Here is a 16,441-nt window from a genome sequence, read left to right as displayed (position 1 = left end):
AAAGGTACCTTTCTCCATATATAGGGTTGCCAGACTCAATAGAGGACAGGACTTCTGTGCCTTTAATTGCCCTGCTCTCTTTTGAGTCCGGAAACCTTAAAGAGAAACCAGCAGACCCTTTGTTTAATTTCCAAGCAAAGGGTCTGGTCTGCTGGTTTCTCTTTAAGGTTTCCAGACTCAAAAGAGAGCAGGGCAATTAAAGGCACAGAAGTCCTGACCACTATTGAGTCTGGCAACCCTACGCATATAATTCTAATCCTCTGCATAGCATGAAACCCGCTCTCTCAGTTTCTCTCTGAGGAAGACCACTGTGCTGATAGGAACATTCATATTCATGCTGATCTCTAAAATAAATAAATCTGCATCTTTCCAATTTACTGCAGGTTATATTCGAGAAGTCACTTGACATGCAGTTGAAGTAAGTTCAACAGAGTCTGATGGAGCTTGTTCCCTAGTGTAGAGCATTTAGGGCTGCAGCCTAAAAAGCATTTTTTTCCCATTGAAACTGACTGTTCTGTAATATTTAATTGATTTGAGAAATATATTCACAGATGTCTCATTTTGTTCACTTTAATTTTTAAAAGAAAACAAAAGAGGGGGTCATGCGTATTTTGATAGTTATTTACGGGGGCCAGGGCAGGATCATGCCAGTGAAAAAGAGATTACTGTAAAATGGAATGCTTCTTGTCAGAAAGAGCAGTGCAATCCACTGACCACGAGATGGCACTATATTGTGCAGACATGCACACACATATTTAATCTGTATAGGCACCTACTCTGAACCCTGAGATAAGCCTTTTCTGCAATGGCTCCCCATTTATGGAATGTTCTTCCCAGGGAAGTTTGGTTGGGAACTTCATTATGCACCTTTAGCTGCCAGGCAAAAAAAAAAAATTTTTTTTAAATGGTCCTCTTCAACCAGGCCTTTGGCTGATTAATATCTTACACCCCTCTTAAATGCATTTGTGGGAGAGGGTGGGAGGAAGGATTATCAGTTTGTTTGGGGTTTTTTTATCATGCATTTTGTGTTTTTATTTTTGTGTTTTTGAAGAGAAGATATTGTATTTTTATGTTGCGAACTGCCCTCAGATCTACAAATAGATTTAATTAATTAAATAAATAGTTTGTAAATGCTGTGTATAAAATTAATTTAGCCATAAATACAAAATCCGTCAGGTTTATGTTTTCCTTTGGAAATTAATATATTATACCCACGATCCGTTTTATTAACACGTTGAGGAAAGGATCCAGTATAAATGCATGTTACATGATAACCTTGCCTAGCGTCAACTGCTGTTTATAAATACTTATAGGATAGGGTATCAAAAGCCTGACACACATGAAAATTATATATCCCTTTCCTTCTGGAGGACTGTACACCAAAGGGTAAGGAGCTTTGTTTACAACTATTTGGATGCTGTGTTATATCTTATGGGTAAAGTCCAGACTAAGTCAGTTGCACTTGGTTCCCATTGAAATCAATGGAATTTAAGTCATAACCTAATTTTTTCACATTGGTTACAAGGGGACCTACTTTCGAGTAACTAAAGCTGCATTCCTCTACCCATTTACCTAGGAGTAAGTCCCATTGAACTGAATGGAACTTACTTCCAAGAGCACATGCACAGGATTGCACTGTTAAGTCCGAGATCTTCACTGGAGGTCCCACTCCCTGTCCTTTCCCCTGGTGGGGTGAAGTGGGTGGGCTTCTCATTGGTGAAGCTGCAGCATGTGAAATACCCTATCTCAACTGGCTCTCTCACTTTTGTCTGTTGGACAGATTAAAACCACCACCACCCAACAGACTTCTTAGTGTATGACTCTGTTACTGTTCTAGATTATACAGCCTAATTGGTTGTTATTTTATAATCTTATTATTTTAACAGTTTTGCATTTCTTATTGGAGTAAGCTGCTACAGAGTGCTCTTTGAACTGAAGAGTGATGCATATTCCTATGGTTGACTTAGTTATTTTTTATTTATTCTTTAAAAAAATAAAAAACAACCTAGTTAACTAGTGGACAAAATATTGTGATCCATACACCTGAATGTTACCTTTGAGGTTGCAATCCTAAACATACTTTACTTGCAAATAAGTCCCACTGAACTCAGTGGGATTTACTTCTAAGAAGACATGCTAAGGATTTTCCACAAGGCACAGAAAGAAAAACCAAATATTCTCACTGGTAGCATATCTATGGTATATGAATTTAAAAGGACATTAAATTAAAAATGTAGTAGTTAAAACACAGGGTCTTGTGGCATGTGACCTGATTTTCATAGTCTTTACTATCAAATGTATTATGGCTTCTGCCTTCATAGACAAAGATACATGACATACGATCCTATGGGATCGGCGGGGGTGGGATCTGTGCGGTGGGGGCGTGTGTGGAGTGGGCTTGGTCGGGGGGGGGGAGCGGGTCGTTGGTACGTGATCTCCTGGGCGGGCACGGGTCCCTGGGGAGCGGCCTGGTCTCGGAGCGATCTCTGAGGCGGGCATAGTTCCCTGAGGAGCAGCTTGGTCTTGGGGCGGTTTGCTCTCTGTTAGAGGTGTGGTCTCCGGGGCGTGAGGGATTGTGGGAGTATGTCCATTGTTCATTGAATGTCCACTAGAGGGCGCAGTTTTTTGACCACAAATCCAGGTTTTTACCTGTGTTCAGTGTGTCAGCCAGTCAGTGTAAGTGCATGATTACCTGCTCACATGTGACTCTGAGGTTGTGGCAAAATTTCAGGACGACCGGGTAAGTGCTTGTGGGAGAAAAGTGGGGAATAACACACATGCAACTTCACCATTTTTATATATATAGATATTTGCTATATTGGACATGTATAACATTTAAATAAATCATCTAGAGGCTTTTTTTTGTTTAAGATAAAATAAAATAAAATTGGGGTGACTGCTCATGAGCCTGCTTCCACTAACTTGCTGCCCCAGGCCATGCATGGAGATAGCTACCTGCAAGACTTGGCAGGCACAGCTAGCCTCCACACATCATCTTACCCAGGCATCCCCAAACCGAGCATAACTCAGGTGGTGTGTCACTTCAAGAAAAAAAACATAATTTCGCGATATTTATAGTTTAAATAACAAAAATGTATAATTGTTTCCCCTTTAAAAAAAAAAGGAAAATGGGGAGGGGAAAAATATTTAAAAAGGGAAAAAATAAGGCAAAACCCAGAGGTCTTTTCCAGTGGCACTTTGGGCTCAGGCCTTCCACCAACGGGTCTGCCACTGGGGAGGTGGGCTCAGGTTGGGCCTGTGCCTCCTTGTGGCCCTCTTCAGCCCACCTCTCCCCTCACTCGGCTATGCTTGTGCGGCGGCAGGGCAACAGGGAAGGGGTTTCAGCTTACTTGTGTGTCTCTTCTCTCTTCCCGGGACGGCAGCGAGGTTGGGGTCAGGGTTCTTCTCCCTCCTCCAAGGGCCCCCTCCTCTCCCTTGAGGCAGGGGCAACGGGGACAGCAACAGAGCGAGCAGACCCCTGTTCTCCTTGCCTTGTTTTCCCTTCTTTTCTCCCTCCTTTCCGCGGGAGCAGCGGCAGCAGGGCCGGGCTTTTCCGCCTCCGGAGTGCCTCAAGGCCGCCCATCAGGTTCGTGGGGGGGGGGTCCAGCAGCTCCCCGGTTGCTGCACCGGTGGCTCCCAGTGTCCAGACGGTGGCGGCGACGGTTTCGGTGGCTCGGGAGCCCGTCCGGCAGCTCCTGCAGCGCTGGCCACTTTCAGGAGCTCCGCGGCTCCATGCCAACCGCCATCTTGCCTTGCTGGAAGTCCACAAGGCCCCCAAAGATGCGTTGCCTGTGGCATTCCGCCGCTGGCCGGAAGTGAGGTCTCGGCATGCGGCTGTGTGTCACCAAAAATGGCTATGCGTGTCAGTGCTGACACGCGTGTCATAGGTTCGCCATCACTGGCCTACAACTCCCATGATCCCTAGCTAACAGGACCAATGGTCGGGGAAGATGGTTGGGGAAGATGGGAATTGTAGTCCAAAACATCTGGAGGGCCGAAGTTTGGGGATGCCTGATCTTACCTATGTTTCTATTACCCGCCCCACACCATAAGGCCTTGGGACATTGAAACACAATACAGTATAACCTCTGCTTATGTTACCCTCAGGTAATGTAAACTTCGGGTTATGAAAGCCACAAACCCAGAAGTATTTTTCCGGGTTTTGCCGCTCGTGCATGCGCAGAAGTGCTCTATTGTGCTGTGCGCATGTGCAGAACAGGCACCTCTGGTTGCGGAAACCTCAGGATCCAACCGGAGCTCTGAACGGATCCCATCCACAACCGGAGGTACCACTGTATTAGCAACTGTTTAAAACAAGTTGCAATCAGAGAAATAAGTGGGACTCTTTCTCTGTATGTAAAATTGTTGGCACCCTTCTGTCTCAAAAGAACGGGTCACAAGTCTGGGCAGTGTGTATGGAGGCCCTGGGCTGCCTGGGCTGCCTAGATGACAAGACTGATGACAATGACTCTTGTCCTCACTGATGTAGTTCAAAGGAAAGCAGAGAAACATGTTTGGCACCAGCTTGGCTGCAGGAGTTGCCAGAAGGAGGCGTACAAGGCACAATACAACTGTCTTAGGGACTCCTCTCTCTCTATTTATAGATGTCCTTGCAATGTGATGTAGTCTTTATATAGATGGCCTTGCAATCCGTGCTTGTTGAGGCTGATGGGAGTTGTTCAGCAACATCTGGAGTGCCAAAGATTCACCACACCAGCCTTATCCCTTACCAAGTTTATTATTGCAATCCAAGGTTCATATCTGTATTCTGCCATGACACATCACCAAGCTACTATTGCAATTGAACCTAGCTGAGGTGGTTAAAAATACAAAGGAAAAATCCATTTGTACTCTCCTGATTTTATTTATTTATGCAACATGCATAAAGAAGGGCAGGTCCCTGCCCTAAAGAGCTTGCCGTATGAAATATAACATAGGGAAAACATAAGTGAAGGGGAGGCAAGGAGACAGCAGAGGATAACATGGATGTGGTATTTCCACCATCAAGTCCACGTCTGACCACCAAGTTGCCCTGTTTGTTTGGCGAAGGGCCCTATAGCTTAGTGGCAGAGCATCTGTCTTGCATCACATGGCAGGACAGTCTCAAACAAAGAGTGCCAAGCCCATATTCCTACCGTAGCATATTCACCCTCCAGTGATGCTTACACTGGCGTGCTTATGTCCACAGAAGGGAAGATGGCAGAATCCCCAGGGATGTGCTTTAGGAAGAGTTGGCTTCAAGCACCAGGGTCATTGGCAGACCACCTCTGCCTTACAAAGATGTCTGCAAATGTGACAGGAAGGCTGGCAACATCAAGCCTGTTGTGTGGGAATCTTACAGAAAACCGCAGGGCCTGGAGACAGACAGGTCATGCATCCATAGCAGTGACCAGAGGAGGAATGGCCGCTGAGAGGAGGGCAGAGAAAAGAAACATCATGGTGCATCTGCAGCAGCACAACCCAATGCCTTCATCTGCCCCAGCTGCAACAAAACATCTTTCTCCCAACGGTTACAGGCACACTCTTCCATTGTCTCCTGAGACAAACTGATGTGAACAACAACAAGAGCGTCTGTCCCTGCTCAATCCCCAGCATCTCATGGTAGGACTGGGAGAGAATCCTGTCTGGCCCCTTGGAAGATGCAATGTAGACAGTACTGAGCTAGATGGACCATTGGTCTGACTTCCTGCGCTCCTAACTTTCCTGAACTGGCATTTGGGTCAGCTTTGATCAACGCTGACTCTTTAGCTGTCATTCATCCATTGCAGGGGGTAGTACTAGCTGACCCTTTCAGGTCCCTTTCCTTCTCTACAATTCTATGATTGCACAGGGCCCAACCGACCTGATTCAAAGCTGGACAAGGCTATTCATGGCTGCATCTAAACTTTGAAGGCTGAAGCATAAGGAAAAGGGGGTTGGAGAGAGACCACACCCCACAACCTCCTAGTTTTCCAAACGGGAGGAGCATAGGAGTCAACTCCTGGGGGTCGTGGTCCCTTTGCCACCACCACCCCATTAAAATATCTGAAGGGCCCAAGGCCCGCCCCAGTTGATGGGCTTTGCCATTCAGATGGGGGTGATTTATTATGCAAGGCGGGACTCCCTCCCCCAGCCCAATATTTTATTGAAGTTCGCAGCCCTGGGGAGCAGAGAGTCGCCTTCCACTGCAAGCTCCCGTCTGCCTCGCCTTTCCCCTCGCTGCCCGGCTCCCACTCCAGCGCCAGCTGCCGCCATCGCGAACTGCGCCCGCGCCGCGCCTCCAGGACCGCGCAGGGAGGGGGAGAGCGCGTAGGAGCAATTCCCTTCTCTCTCCCCCCCCCCGCCACCCCGCACCAAGTTGCGCGCTGACGTCGCGTCCCCCCCGCCCCCAATCCTCCTCCTGTTAGGATAGTCGGGCTAGGACCCCGGAAGTGCCGGGTTGGCGGAATCTGGGGAGAAAGCGTGGACAGCAGAGGCGGCGGGCGGGCGCTGGAGCTGCAACCCCGTCTGCACTTCGGTGCGGGGCAGCGCCGGAGGAGGAGGACGAGGCGGCGGAGGCGCTGCTGGTGCCGCCGTGGGTGGGGGCGCTGCGCTCGCCTCCCTCCCTCTGGGCGTCCTGCCGGGGGTGTCCCAGCGCTCGCGGCTGGAATGGTGCTGGCGCCGGCGCGCGGTGCCCGCGTTCCCCGGAGAGAGCAGCCCGAGCGGAGGAGCCGCCGCGATGGAGATGCTGCTGCTGCAGCCGTTGGGGTGAGCGGAGCCGGCGGGCGCGCGTCGCTGGGGCTGGGTGCGCATGGGGGTCCGGTGGGGAGAGGCGCGGCGCTGGGCCGGGCCGCGCGTAATAACGAGGCGAGGGATCCTGGAGAGGGTAAGGGAGGGCATCTACCACTACCACCTCCTCGGCAGAGTGTACCTGTACTTTGGACCAGGCCTCGGCCGCGGGTTGGGAATGCCGAAGGTCTGCTTTTTGGAACGAACGGAGCAGTTATTTAGGAGCCCCGGAGCACGGGCAGAGTTTGTTTCCTGTTAGAGGCCAGCCCGCAGGCGCCCCAGAGCAAAGGGAGTGGGGTTGGTATATAAGGGTCGCCTTGGGGGCGATGCTCTCGGCGTGGATGGGATGTTCCCTGGTCCCACACACCTTTGGGTGCTGGCCGAGTGTCTGGAAACAGAAATGCACTCTGGACGTGCTCAGAAGCACTGCCCGTAGAATCTGTAAGTTCCAGGCCAAAACACTTTTTGGAACTGGACCCTGGCCTTAAGGTAGGTATGGGTTGTTTTGAGGTAGCCTGTAGTCTAATTTTGGGGAACACTTCCATTAATTCTAAGTGAAAGGGAGCAGCTTTCAGGCAGGCATTTTCTTGTTTGTCTGCCCTACACACTTACCGGTCTGTATCTGCTTTGTAAAAATCCTAATGTGGGCTGGGGACAAGCTAGCAAGAGAAGAACCAGTTTATCCTTGTTTGTTCTTTTGTTTGAATTAGTAATAATTTTCTATTGAATAGTAGTGTATTTGGCTCTTGCAGTGTACAGGAATGATGGTTTCTGCCTGTGAGGGCTGTAGTTTTGTTCTGCACAATCACTTTAATTCTTTAGCTTGAAATAACTGTCCCCTGCTCCTCTGGTTTTTGTTCACTACTTCTAACACCCATGTATTGAAAGATTAGGAAAATGCACCCTAATATGTTTCAACTGCTGCTTTGAAAGAGGTCCTGATAGCATTGTGAGTTTGCAGTTTAAGTCAGTGCCCCTCACAGTGATGTGCTAGAAGTGGAGACCTGTTGCCCACATAGCTAAAAGACTCAGCAGGTAGGTTAGAGCATCCTCAAAGGCCCTTCTACTGATGTGTGCCCCTGCTGTCAGATGTTAGATGACAGTAAGCAGAGAAAGGGCTTTCTCTGGGATGCTGCCTTCACTCTGGAATGCTCTCACCTGGTGCCTTGTTCGAGCTTTGTGTGTCAAAACCTTATTATCCCAGGCTTCAAACAATTACTGATGCTGCTTTTGAAAACTTAGTGATTGTTGCTGTCCTAACACAGGAAATATACTGAGTTAGACCATCCGGTCTGGCCATCTCAGAAATGCATATACACTGATGGGCAACAGTTTTCAGGATTTCAGACCCGCCCTGGAGTCTTCATTATGTAGAGCAGGCACCCCCAAACTCCGGCCCTCCAGATGTCTTGGACTACAACTCCCATGATCCCTAGCTAACGGGACCAGTGGTCAGGGATGATGGGAATTGTAGTCCAAAACATCTGGAGGGCCGAAGTCTGCGGGTGCCTGATGTAGAGCATCTATTGTACTGACCTCCTTCAAAGAAAAGTTAACTCGACCCAGAGCCAGCAAGGGTCTGTGGGTGGCTATATTTAATTCCTTGTTTTAATTTTTTGGGGTTGCGTATTAATATTCATTATTGCATTAACTGGATCTTCCTGCTATATTTTCCACTTGTCTGCCACTTTCCATGTAGGTTTTGGGCCTAGCCTGAGTTACTGAAGAGTAAGGTTTTTTGGGGGGTAGTGGAGATCTCAATAACACGGGTGGGGGAGCAGTTTGGAGAGGAGTGGAAGCTGGGAATGAAGCAGACAAGGCAGCTCATTTGCTCCTGCGTTATTTGGAGGGAATGGAGAACTATGGGTTGGATCCAGGTGAGGTTAGTTGCACTTAAGGCACCTAATTTCAGTGACAACCAAATACCATATGACTAATTTGTTCCATTCCATCGATTTCAGTAGGACCTCAGTTCAACTAACTTCACCTGCATCCTGCTATATGTATGCATAAATAAATAAGTAACCAGCCTAAATTGTTCAAGAATTACACATCCAAATGCTGGATGTAAAGTGCTTCAGGTAATGGGTATTAGCAAAAAAATTGCCATAGGTTAGAGCAGGCATCCCCAAACTGCGGCCCTCCAGATGTTTTGGCCTACAACTCCCATGATCCCTAGCTAACAGGACCAGTGATCAGGGATGATGGGGATTGTAGTCCAAAACATCTGGAGGGCCGAAGTTTGGGGATGCCTGGGTTAGAAGGGTTGTGTGATCCCCAAAGATTCTAAGAAGAGTTGAGTTAAGGTTCCTCCAAAGTCCTGTTTCTTGAAGCTAGGAAGGTGAAATGTATTGGAACAAGTTTAAGAATCCGCTGCAGCGATTAATCCAAGGGGAAGCGAGCCTGTTGTTTGTCGCATTAGATTGAAGAAGATCTTCTGGGACAGACAGTTTTGTGCATGATGAAAGAAAAGGGGTGGATGGATGAGGTGCATATTAAGACCAGTAGTTCATCAGGTCCAGGTTTGGGGAGCTGTTGGCTCTCCAATTGTTGCTGAACTGCAGTGCACATTGTCCTCGGCCTCTAGGCATGCATGCTAGGTCTGATGGGAGTTGTAGTTTGGCAATACCTGGAGGGCCAAAGGTCCCTCACACCTTATCTAGAATAACATCCTGTTTTCCATAGTGGCCTGCCAGATGCCTCTTAGTGGATAGGCTTCTAAGAACGATATCCAACGATTTCTGAGGTCAGTGGAGCTACAGAAAGACGTATTGCTACCCATATATATGTGTTGTAAGGAATGTGAAAGCAGATGGACATGCCATGTCCCCAAACTAAGAGTTAAGTGTCTATCTTCTAGTCTAAATGGCAACAGATCCCTTCCATTTCCTGCCTGGCAGACTGAGCATCTTGGCGGGAAGCGGGGAGCATCCCGCTGGCTGTTGTCTTATAATCAACCATGCAAGCAACACGGATAAATGTTAAGTTGTTTATCAGGCTTGATTCTTGGAATAGTAGGTAGAATGAGGTAGAGGTGGGTGCCAATTGTATGTTAGCACCTCTTTATAATGAGTTATTGGACCGTTTTTTGAGAATACGATGCAACACAATGTAATCCCGGTGTATTAAAAGATAAACCCTACTGGAAAGAAAAAACAAGTGGCAAAGACAAGTAGCTGGGGCTCATGTTATTTGGTGTCGGCATAAAGTTTGACTCCTGGCCATTTGTCATATAAACAGAGACACAAAGTAGTTAAGACCAGGGGCACTTCCTTGATTCTTAAAATGGTTTATTGAAGCAGAAGGAGAGGGGCGGTCCATATGTACACAAGTTTCTCTGTGCTTTATGTCACCTTTTCTTAGGATTTTTTCTTTGAGAGTTTCACAGCGATGTGGATTTTCTGGAAACTTTAACCCCCACCCCACCCCCAAAGAAATATTTTCTGTCCTAAATTGGCTAAGATCTACTTTAGCATGTTGGAGTTATATTCAGTTAGCAAAGCTATTTTTTTAAAAAATAACCATGTCATTGTTGGTTTTATGTGCTGTTTGGAGTATTTAATTTTCCACTCAGTAGCCAGAATTATTTGAAGTGAAGTGCTTTGTTCAGGAAAACAAGGCACACTTCGTGTTGTTTACATGTTATATTCAAACATATTAAAAACTTTTCGTGGAAATTCGTATTTCGGTACTTCTGAAATGTTTTTATTTTCAAATACTTTTAAGACATGACTGCACAGTAGCGTACACTTCGTTTACATTATTTAGCTTTTAACAATAAAAGTTAATACATTAATTTGCATTTGAATATAATTTTAGCATGCTTGAAGAACCATGTATCAACAAGGGGCATTGCTATGCACTTAAAAGACTAGGGGCAATGTCACAAGGCATAGTAACTAATACGTTTAGATGCAGATTTAGTACTCTTAGCAAGTTAAGATGGTTGCTGGGACCTTACCCACACTGTGCTAGCATCTTTCATTTCATTTATGAGACTTATTAGTTGCTTGTTGCTTGAAGGTCTTCTATGAGCTCGATCTTGTCCATTGCACCTCCTTGCGGTTTGTTGAAGAATTGTTGAACTTTCAGAAGTTGGGCTGCACTACAGCTGGAAGCGCCGGTTGGGCAAGCAGTGGTGCCATGCTTGCTGGATTGATCCACTGTAAAAGATCTTAAAGTGGATGGGATCTCTTCCAGAACTGGCACAAACTAAAAGAAGTAATAGAAGAGTAGTCATAGAATTGGAAGGGACCCTGAGGATCATCTGTTATTATTTATTGAATTTATTTCAGTGACAACCAAATATGACTAATTTGTTCCATTCCATCGATTTCAGTAGGACCTCAGTTCAACTAACTTCACCTGCATCCTGCTATATGTATGTATTGAATTTACATACTGCCCTATACTCACAGGTCTCAGGGCAGTCCTAGTCCAAACCATTGCAATGCAGGAATACGCAGCTGCCCCGTATGGGAATCAAACCTGCAACCTCGGCATTATCAGCACCACACACTAACCAACTGAGCTATCCAGGCAGGCAAGCCTCAGAAAGGACAGGAAGAGAAAAGGATATTGAGCAACTGCAAAAATAAAAAATAAAATACCATGCATGCTCCCTTAATGTAATGGACTTGGTGATATATAGAGGCAATTTCCGTAGCATGAGAGACACTTGGTAACTAGAAATGCAATGACTAGAAAACAGTGTCTAAAAAAAGTTAGTAAGAATGATGGTTTGAGCTGATCTATTTTCTTTGAAAGGCCAAGTTTGTCTTCCCCTTGATCTCTTTGGTGCTTGGATACAGACATTTGACGCGAAGGCTCTGCATTCACTGATTGATTGACTCACTTTGTCACAGACATTCACTGTGACCTTTAGGACTGATTTGTTAGAAGGACAATCTGATCCTGATGCATTTGCACGGTAACTAGTGGCTCAAACTTGTGGGATAAGCCCTGTGCTTGCCTCTCTACTCTGACCTTTGGAGCAATTGCTAATATGTGATGACTTGAGTTACAGAGCAGCTCCATTTTAGCATAATGAGATATTGTCAGTGGCCATTCTTGCTGCCTTGATTGGCAGGCAGGGGGGGAAGTCTCCTCAAATGAAGTAGTGTGAGATATCAGGCCCATGTGTTGTCATACTAGCACAGCCCTCCAGGTGTTGTGGGACTTCAGTTCCCATCAGGCCGAGCCAGCATGGTTAGAGATGATGGAATTGCAATCCAAAACATCGGAAGGCAAGCAGGTTTGGGGAAGGACATTGGCGCTCATGTTTTGACTATAGTGTATCATTTGCAGGTGCAGGTAAGTCGTGGCACTAGGGCTTTTTTCTTTCTTTCAGGTTTGGCTAAAGAGCACATCATTTTGACCTCTTTCCTTGCAATCTGTTAGTACATCTTGAGTAAGTATCCATTAGAGCGACTTCCTTTAACTGGCACTGTTTTGATCTGCTATCAGTAATTTAATCTGATTAAATATGGGTGTGTTTTTGTGTGTCTTGGAGCATTTATATGCATGGATCTAAATCGTTCAGAGGTTTGGGTTGTTTGTCATGAGTGTCGAGGGCCCGGTCAAAGCAAAGTTCTGCACCTGGCTTCATTTCTTCAGGTAGTGGTGATACGGAGGCTTTAGAAATGTAGGTGGTAAAACCTTTTAGCCCATGTTGGTGACAAACTCTCCAGCAGACAGTTAATGAAACAGCCTTTCTTACTTGCAGATGTACCAAACTGTGCCAGCAGAAACCTCTGGATCTGAAAGATGATAATACTGAAAAGCACTGTCCTGTTACAGTGAATCCTTGGCATATGAAGAACGCTTTCAAAGTTATGAATGAATTAAGAAGGTACTACTTCTGGATATACGCATAGTCCGATTGCTTGTCTGGTCATTCACTGAGCTTTGCCATCAATGGGATGTACAGGCTAGCATCATATCCTAAGGTGGGATCTGGAGATTCTCTTCTGCATGCACAGCTGTCTTCCCCTCAAAAGCAGCTCCCTAAAGAAAGTTGGTTTTCTTTTTGCCGGGGGGTGTGTGTGTAGAGGGGGGCATAAAGTGAGTTGCATCTAGATAAACTTTTCCATATGTAGAAGCCTACGCTTCTGTATCCATTCATGATGGTAGTTCTGCATCTTAAATGTGGGTTGCTACAAACTCTCTGCAAAACAGATGGGCTGTTTTCAAGCAGTGGGAGCTCTGTGGCCCCAGCTGTCCTTCCCCCTCCCTCCCATTTCCCCCAAAGCCCTAAACCATGGTAGGCAACCTAAGGCCCGAAGGCCGGATGCGGCCAAATCGCCTTCTCAATCCGGCCCACAGACTGTCCGGGAACCAGAGTGTTTTGGCATGAGTAGAATGTGTCCTTTTATTTAAAATGCATCTCTGGGTTATTTGTGGGGCATAGGAATTTGTTCACCCCCCCCCAATATAGTCCGGCCCACCACATGGTCTGAGGGACTGTGGACCGGCCCATGGCTGAAAAAGGTTGCTGACCCCTGTCCTAAATCTTACTGGGTGATTTTGGTCCAGTCCTATGGGGCATAACCTGCCCCATAGGAAAGAAAGTTATGAGAACTGTCTTGGGCCATGAGATAAATTCCATAATCCCTATTAGGATAGTTGCTGTGACAATGAAGTGGAGACGAAGGGATAGAATTGTAAGAAATGGTTTTGTTTTTGAGCCTAGTTGGTGGTCACTTTTCTACTTGATATTGCCCCTGTCCTCCACTTTTAAAGTATTTTGTCTACTCTTTTTATGTATAGCTCCCGCATCCTTTGTTCAAAGTCTTGTGCACCCATGCCTGGGATGGCACACGTGTCTCCCCCTTTTTTGGCTCATGGCACCTTGATTTTGTTCGGCAATAATACAGTTAGTTGGTAACTTCTATCCTGTTTGCATTATGAGACTTCTTTGCCCATTATATGCATGAAGAGATCCTCATGCAATGACTGGGGCCAGCCCTGGAGTTGGGGATGGCGTTGTCCCCACTTTGGAAACTTTGTGCCATTATGGACATCCGCAGGTGCTGCTCTCCAGAGCTAGGGCAGGTGACTTGCCTCTCCTTAGTCATTGCAAGAGGACGCCGTCACACATATAACATGTAAACCTGCTTTGTAAGTCTCAGGGTTTTGTGAGTAAGCTTGATTAGGACCTGCCATCTTGGGAGGACAGGAGGGTAAACTAGTCTGACATCCACGAATGTGGAAGCCGTAGCTATTCTGTGCACAGACTGCACTCAGCTGTCTGCTAGGTCTTCTCCCAGCAGAAATAAGGGTCACAGTATTGTGTTCTGCATACATTTCATTCCTCACAACCAGAAATTCCTTGCTCTCATGTTTTTAAACGAAATGTCCTTGAGTTCATTTGCCTCTTTAAAATTCAGTTTGGAGGGACGCACTTGATGTTCAACTTCTTCCATTTATAGGCAAATTGAATCTTGGCAATTAGTATGAAACTATCTTTATATTAATAAATTGTTGTTTTGCCTCTCTGAGCTTCACCCATCCTGCAAGTGATTCTGCCATCTGTCTTGCCTCTTCCTGCTTTGAACGCACCCCAATAACAAATTTTCCTCCTTTTGAATGGCTTGAATTCAGCTTGGGTTTTGCTATGTTATTATGAAAGTGTTGTTATGTTATTGTTTTGCTGTTTTGTTATGAAATTGTTTTTTTTGTAGTGTTTGTTTAAAATGCATCCAGTTTCTTTGTTGTAAGCTGCTTTGAGCTTGATGTGTGTGTGTGTGTGTGTGTGTGTGTGTGTGTGTAAAAGTAGTGTACAAATAAAATGAATGAATGAGGGATCAAGGGGAAAGGTCCAGGTAGTGAAACCATGTATGGTCCTAATTCAGTGACTAGAACATTGGATCAATATTTTTGAGTTTGAGATTCATTGTGTGATGTTGGACAAGCAGTTGTCTTTTGCCCTTGGTTCTCCATCTGTAAAACAGGAATACCAATGAAGTTAATAGTTCTTAATAAGATGAAGGTGTGATTAGTGGAGAGCTGCAGATGTGATGCAATAAAAATAAGCTAAGAGAGACATGTTAATACTGACATCATCACTACCAAGAGGAGCAGTAAGCTTCTGGACTTTGGCTTCACTCTCCTCATTTTATTTTTTAAGATGCGGGGAGGTGGGGACTGATATTGGTGGGGTTTAGCAAAACTCTCTGTTCCCAATTGGTAACTTTCATCAAAGAGGGTAATGGTTATACAGTCGTACCTCGGTTTAAGTACACAATTGGTTCCAGAAGTCTGTACTTAACCTAAAGCGTACTTAACCTGAAGCGAACTAACCCATTGAAAGTAATGGAAAGTGGATTAATCCGTTCCAGACGGTCCGCGGAATACTTAAACTGAAGCGTACTTAACCTGAAGCGAACTTTCCCATTGAAAGTAATGGAAAGTGGATTAATCCATTCCAGATGGGTCTGCAGAATACTCAACCTGAAGCGTACTTAACCCAAAGTATGAGTGTAATTGGTTCTGGAAGTCCGTACTTAACCTGAAGCGTACCTAACCTGAAGCGAACTTTCTTACTGAAAGTAATGGAAAGTGGATTAATCCATTCCAGACAGGTCCGCGGAGTACTTAAACTGAAAGTACTCAAACCGAAGCGTACTTAAACCGAGGTATGACTGTACTTTACCCACTGGAAATTAAATATATCTTAAAAGATTCTTGGGGAGAGTATATAATATTAGCAGCTTCATAGGTGCTGTTTAGGAATTCTAAGAAACAAAAAAATTACCGGTAATGCAGTTTTTAAATTAGAGGTTAAAACCAGTGCAGTTTTAAACATCTTCCATCTTAATTCAAAATGGCATCTGATTGTATCCAAACATAGATAAAAACCTGCGCCTTGATCTCTAGCACCATCATGCAGAATTTGGTCATGATATCTCAAGAGGGGTCCGAATACAGGGCACACAAGCAGCTTTCCAAAACAGACAGTAGACGTTTGCTTTCTTCCAGATTCTGCATTGTTCACAAAGCATCCTCTTCTTTTCTCTTTTTCTACATAGTCAAAACTTGCTGTGTGATGTGACAATAGTAGCTGAAGACATGGAAATTGCAGCTCATAGAGTTGTGTTAGCAGCTTGCAGCCCATACTTCCATGCCATGTTTACAGGTACTGTACTACTTTCTTTTTTATTACTTCTTGAAACTATAGCATAGCTAAACGAGTATACAAGGTCAAAACACTGCAGCGGAAATGGAATTGGGAGGGGTTGTGGGGTGTGAGAGAGTGTTGAGCCATCAGTTGCAATATTTGAAAATGTCAAGCTATTAACAGGCATGGAGGACTTAATGACTTTGCCGTCTTATTGCTGGAGTTCATGTTTTAGTATTCTTTGCATAACTCTAAGTGACAGCTGGACTGTATATCTTGCCGTAAATTATCAATGCCAGCTGGGTTTTTTCTCCTTTTCTCTCTCTCTCCTTGCACTGCTTATGCTGTGTGTTTAAGGCTGAAATGTTAGTGGGTTTTCAGGACACAAGAATGGTTGCATTTGTCTTTGGGGTTGGTGTGCAGATGGCCTTCCAGCTGTTGTGCTCTGAATTCCAAACCAGCATGACCAGTGGCCAGGAATGATGGGAACTGTAGCCCAACCTCACACAGAGGGCCACAGATTCACAGTCTCTTCTTTAGATGACTTCAGTGTCGTTTAAGATAAATATTCAGTCA

At 45.5% G+C, this 16,441-nt stretch overlaps 1 protein-coding gene across 20 annotated transcripts in view; it reads left to right on the top strand.

The window, feature by feature from the left end:
• Positions 1-6,261: 6,261 nt before the first annotated feature.
• KLHL2 (kelch like family member 2) overlaps positions 6,262-16,441 on the top strand; it is a 36,543-nt gene continuing 26,363 nt past the window's right edge. For 5 of the 20 annotated variants that reach the window (XM_088660116.1, XM_088660109.1, XM_035111655.3 and 2 more), the window contains exons 1-3: positions 12,098-12,157; positions 12,473-12,598; positions 15,777-15,883. In XM_088660116.1, coding sequence (XP_088516242.1) covers positions 12,561-12,598; positions 15,777-15,883 — 145 coding nt within the window. In that variant the 5' untranslated portion in view covers positions 12,098-12,157; positions 12,473-12,560. Of the gene's footprint in view, positions 6,727-12,097; positions 12,158-12,472; positions 12,599-15,776; positions 15,884-16,441 lie in introns of those variants that run through there. The other 15 variants (XR_015947567.1, XR_015947566.1, XM_035111654.3 and 12 more) reach the window with 11 other exon arrangements.

Source organism: Zootoca vivipara, chromosome Z1 (assembly GCF_965207765.1).
Source record: "Zootoca vivipara chromosome Z1, rZooViv2.hap1.1, whole genome shotgun sequence".
Taxonomy (NCBI): Eukaryota; Metazoa; Chordata; class Lepidosauria; order Squamata; family Lacertidae; genus Zootoca; species Zootoca vivipara.
Note: the sequence above shows the minus strand (reverse complement) of the source record. Positions and strands in the feature narration are given on the sequence as shown.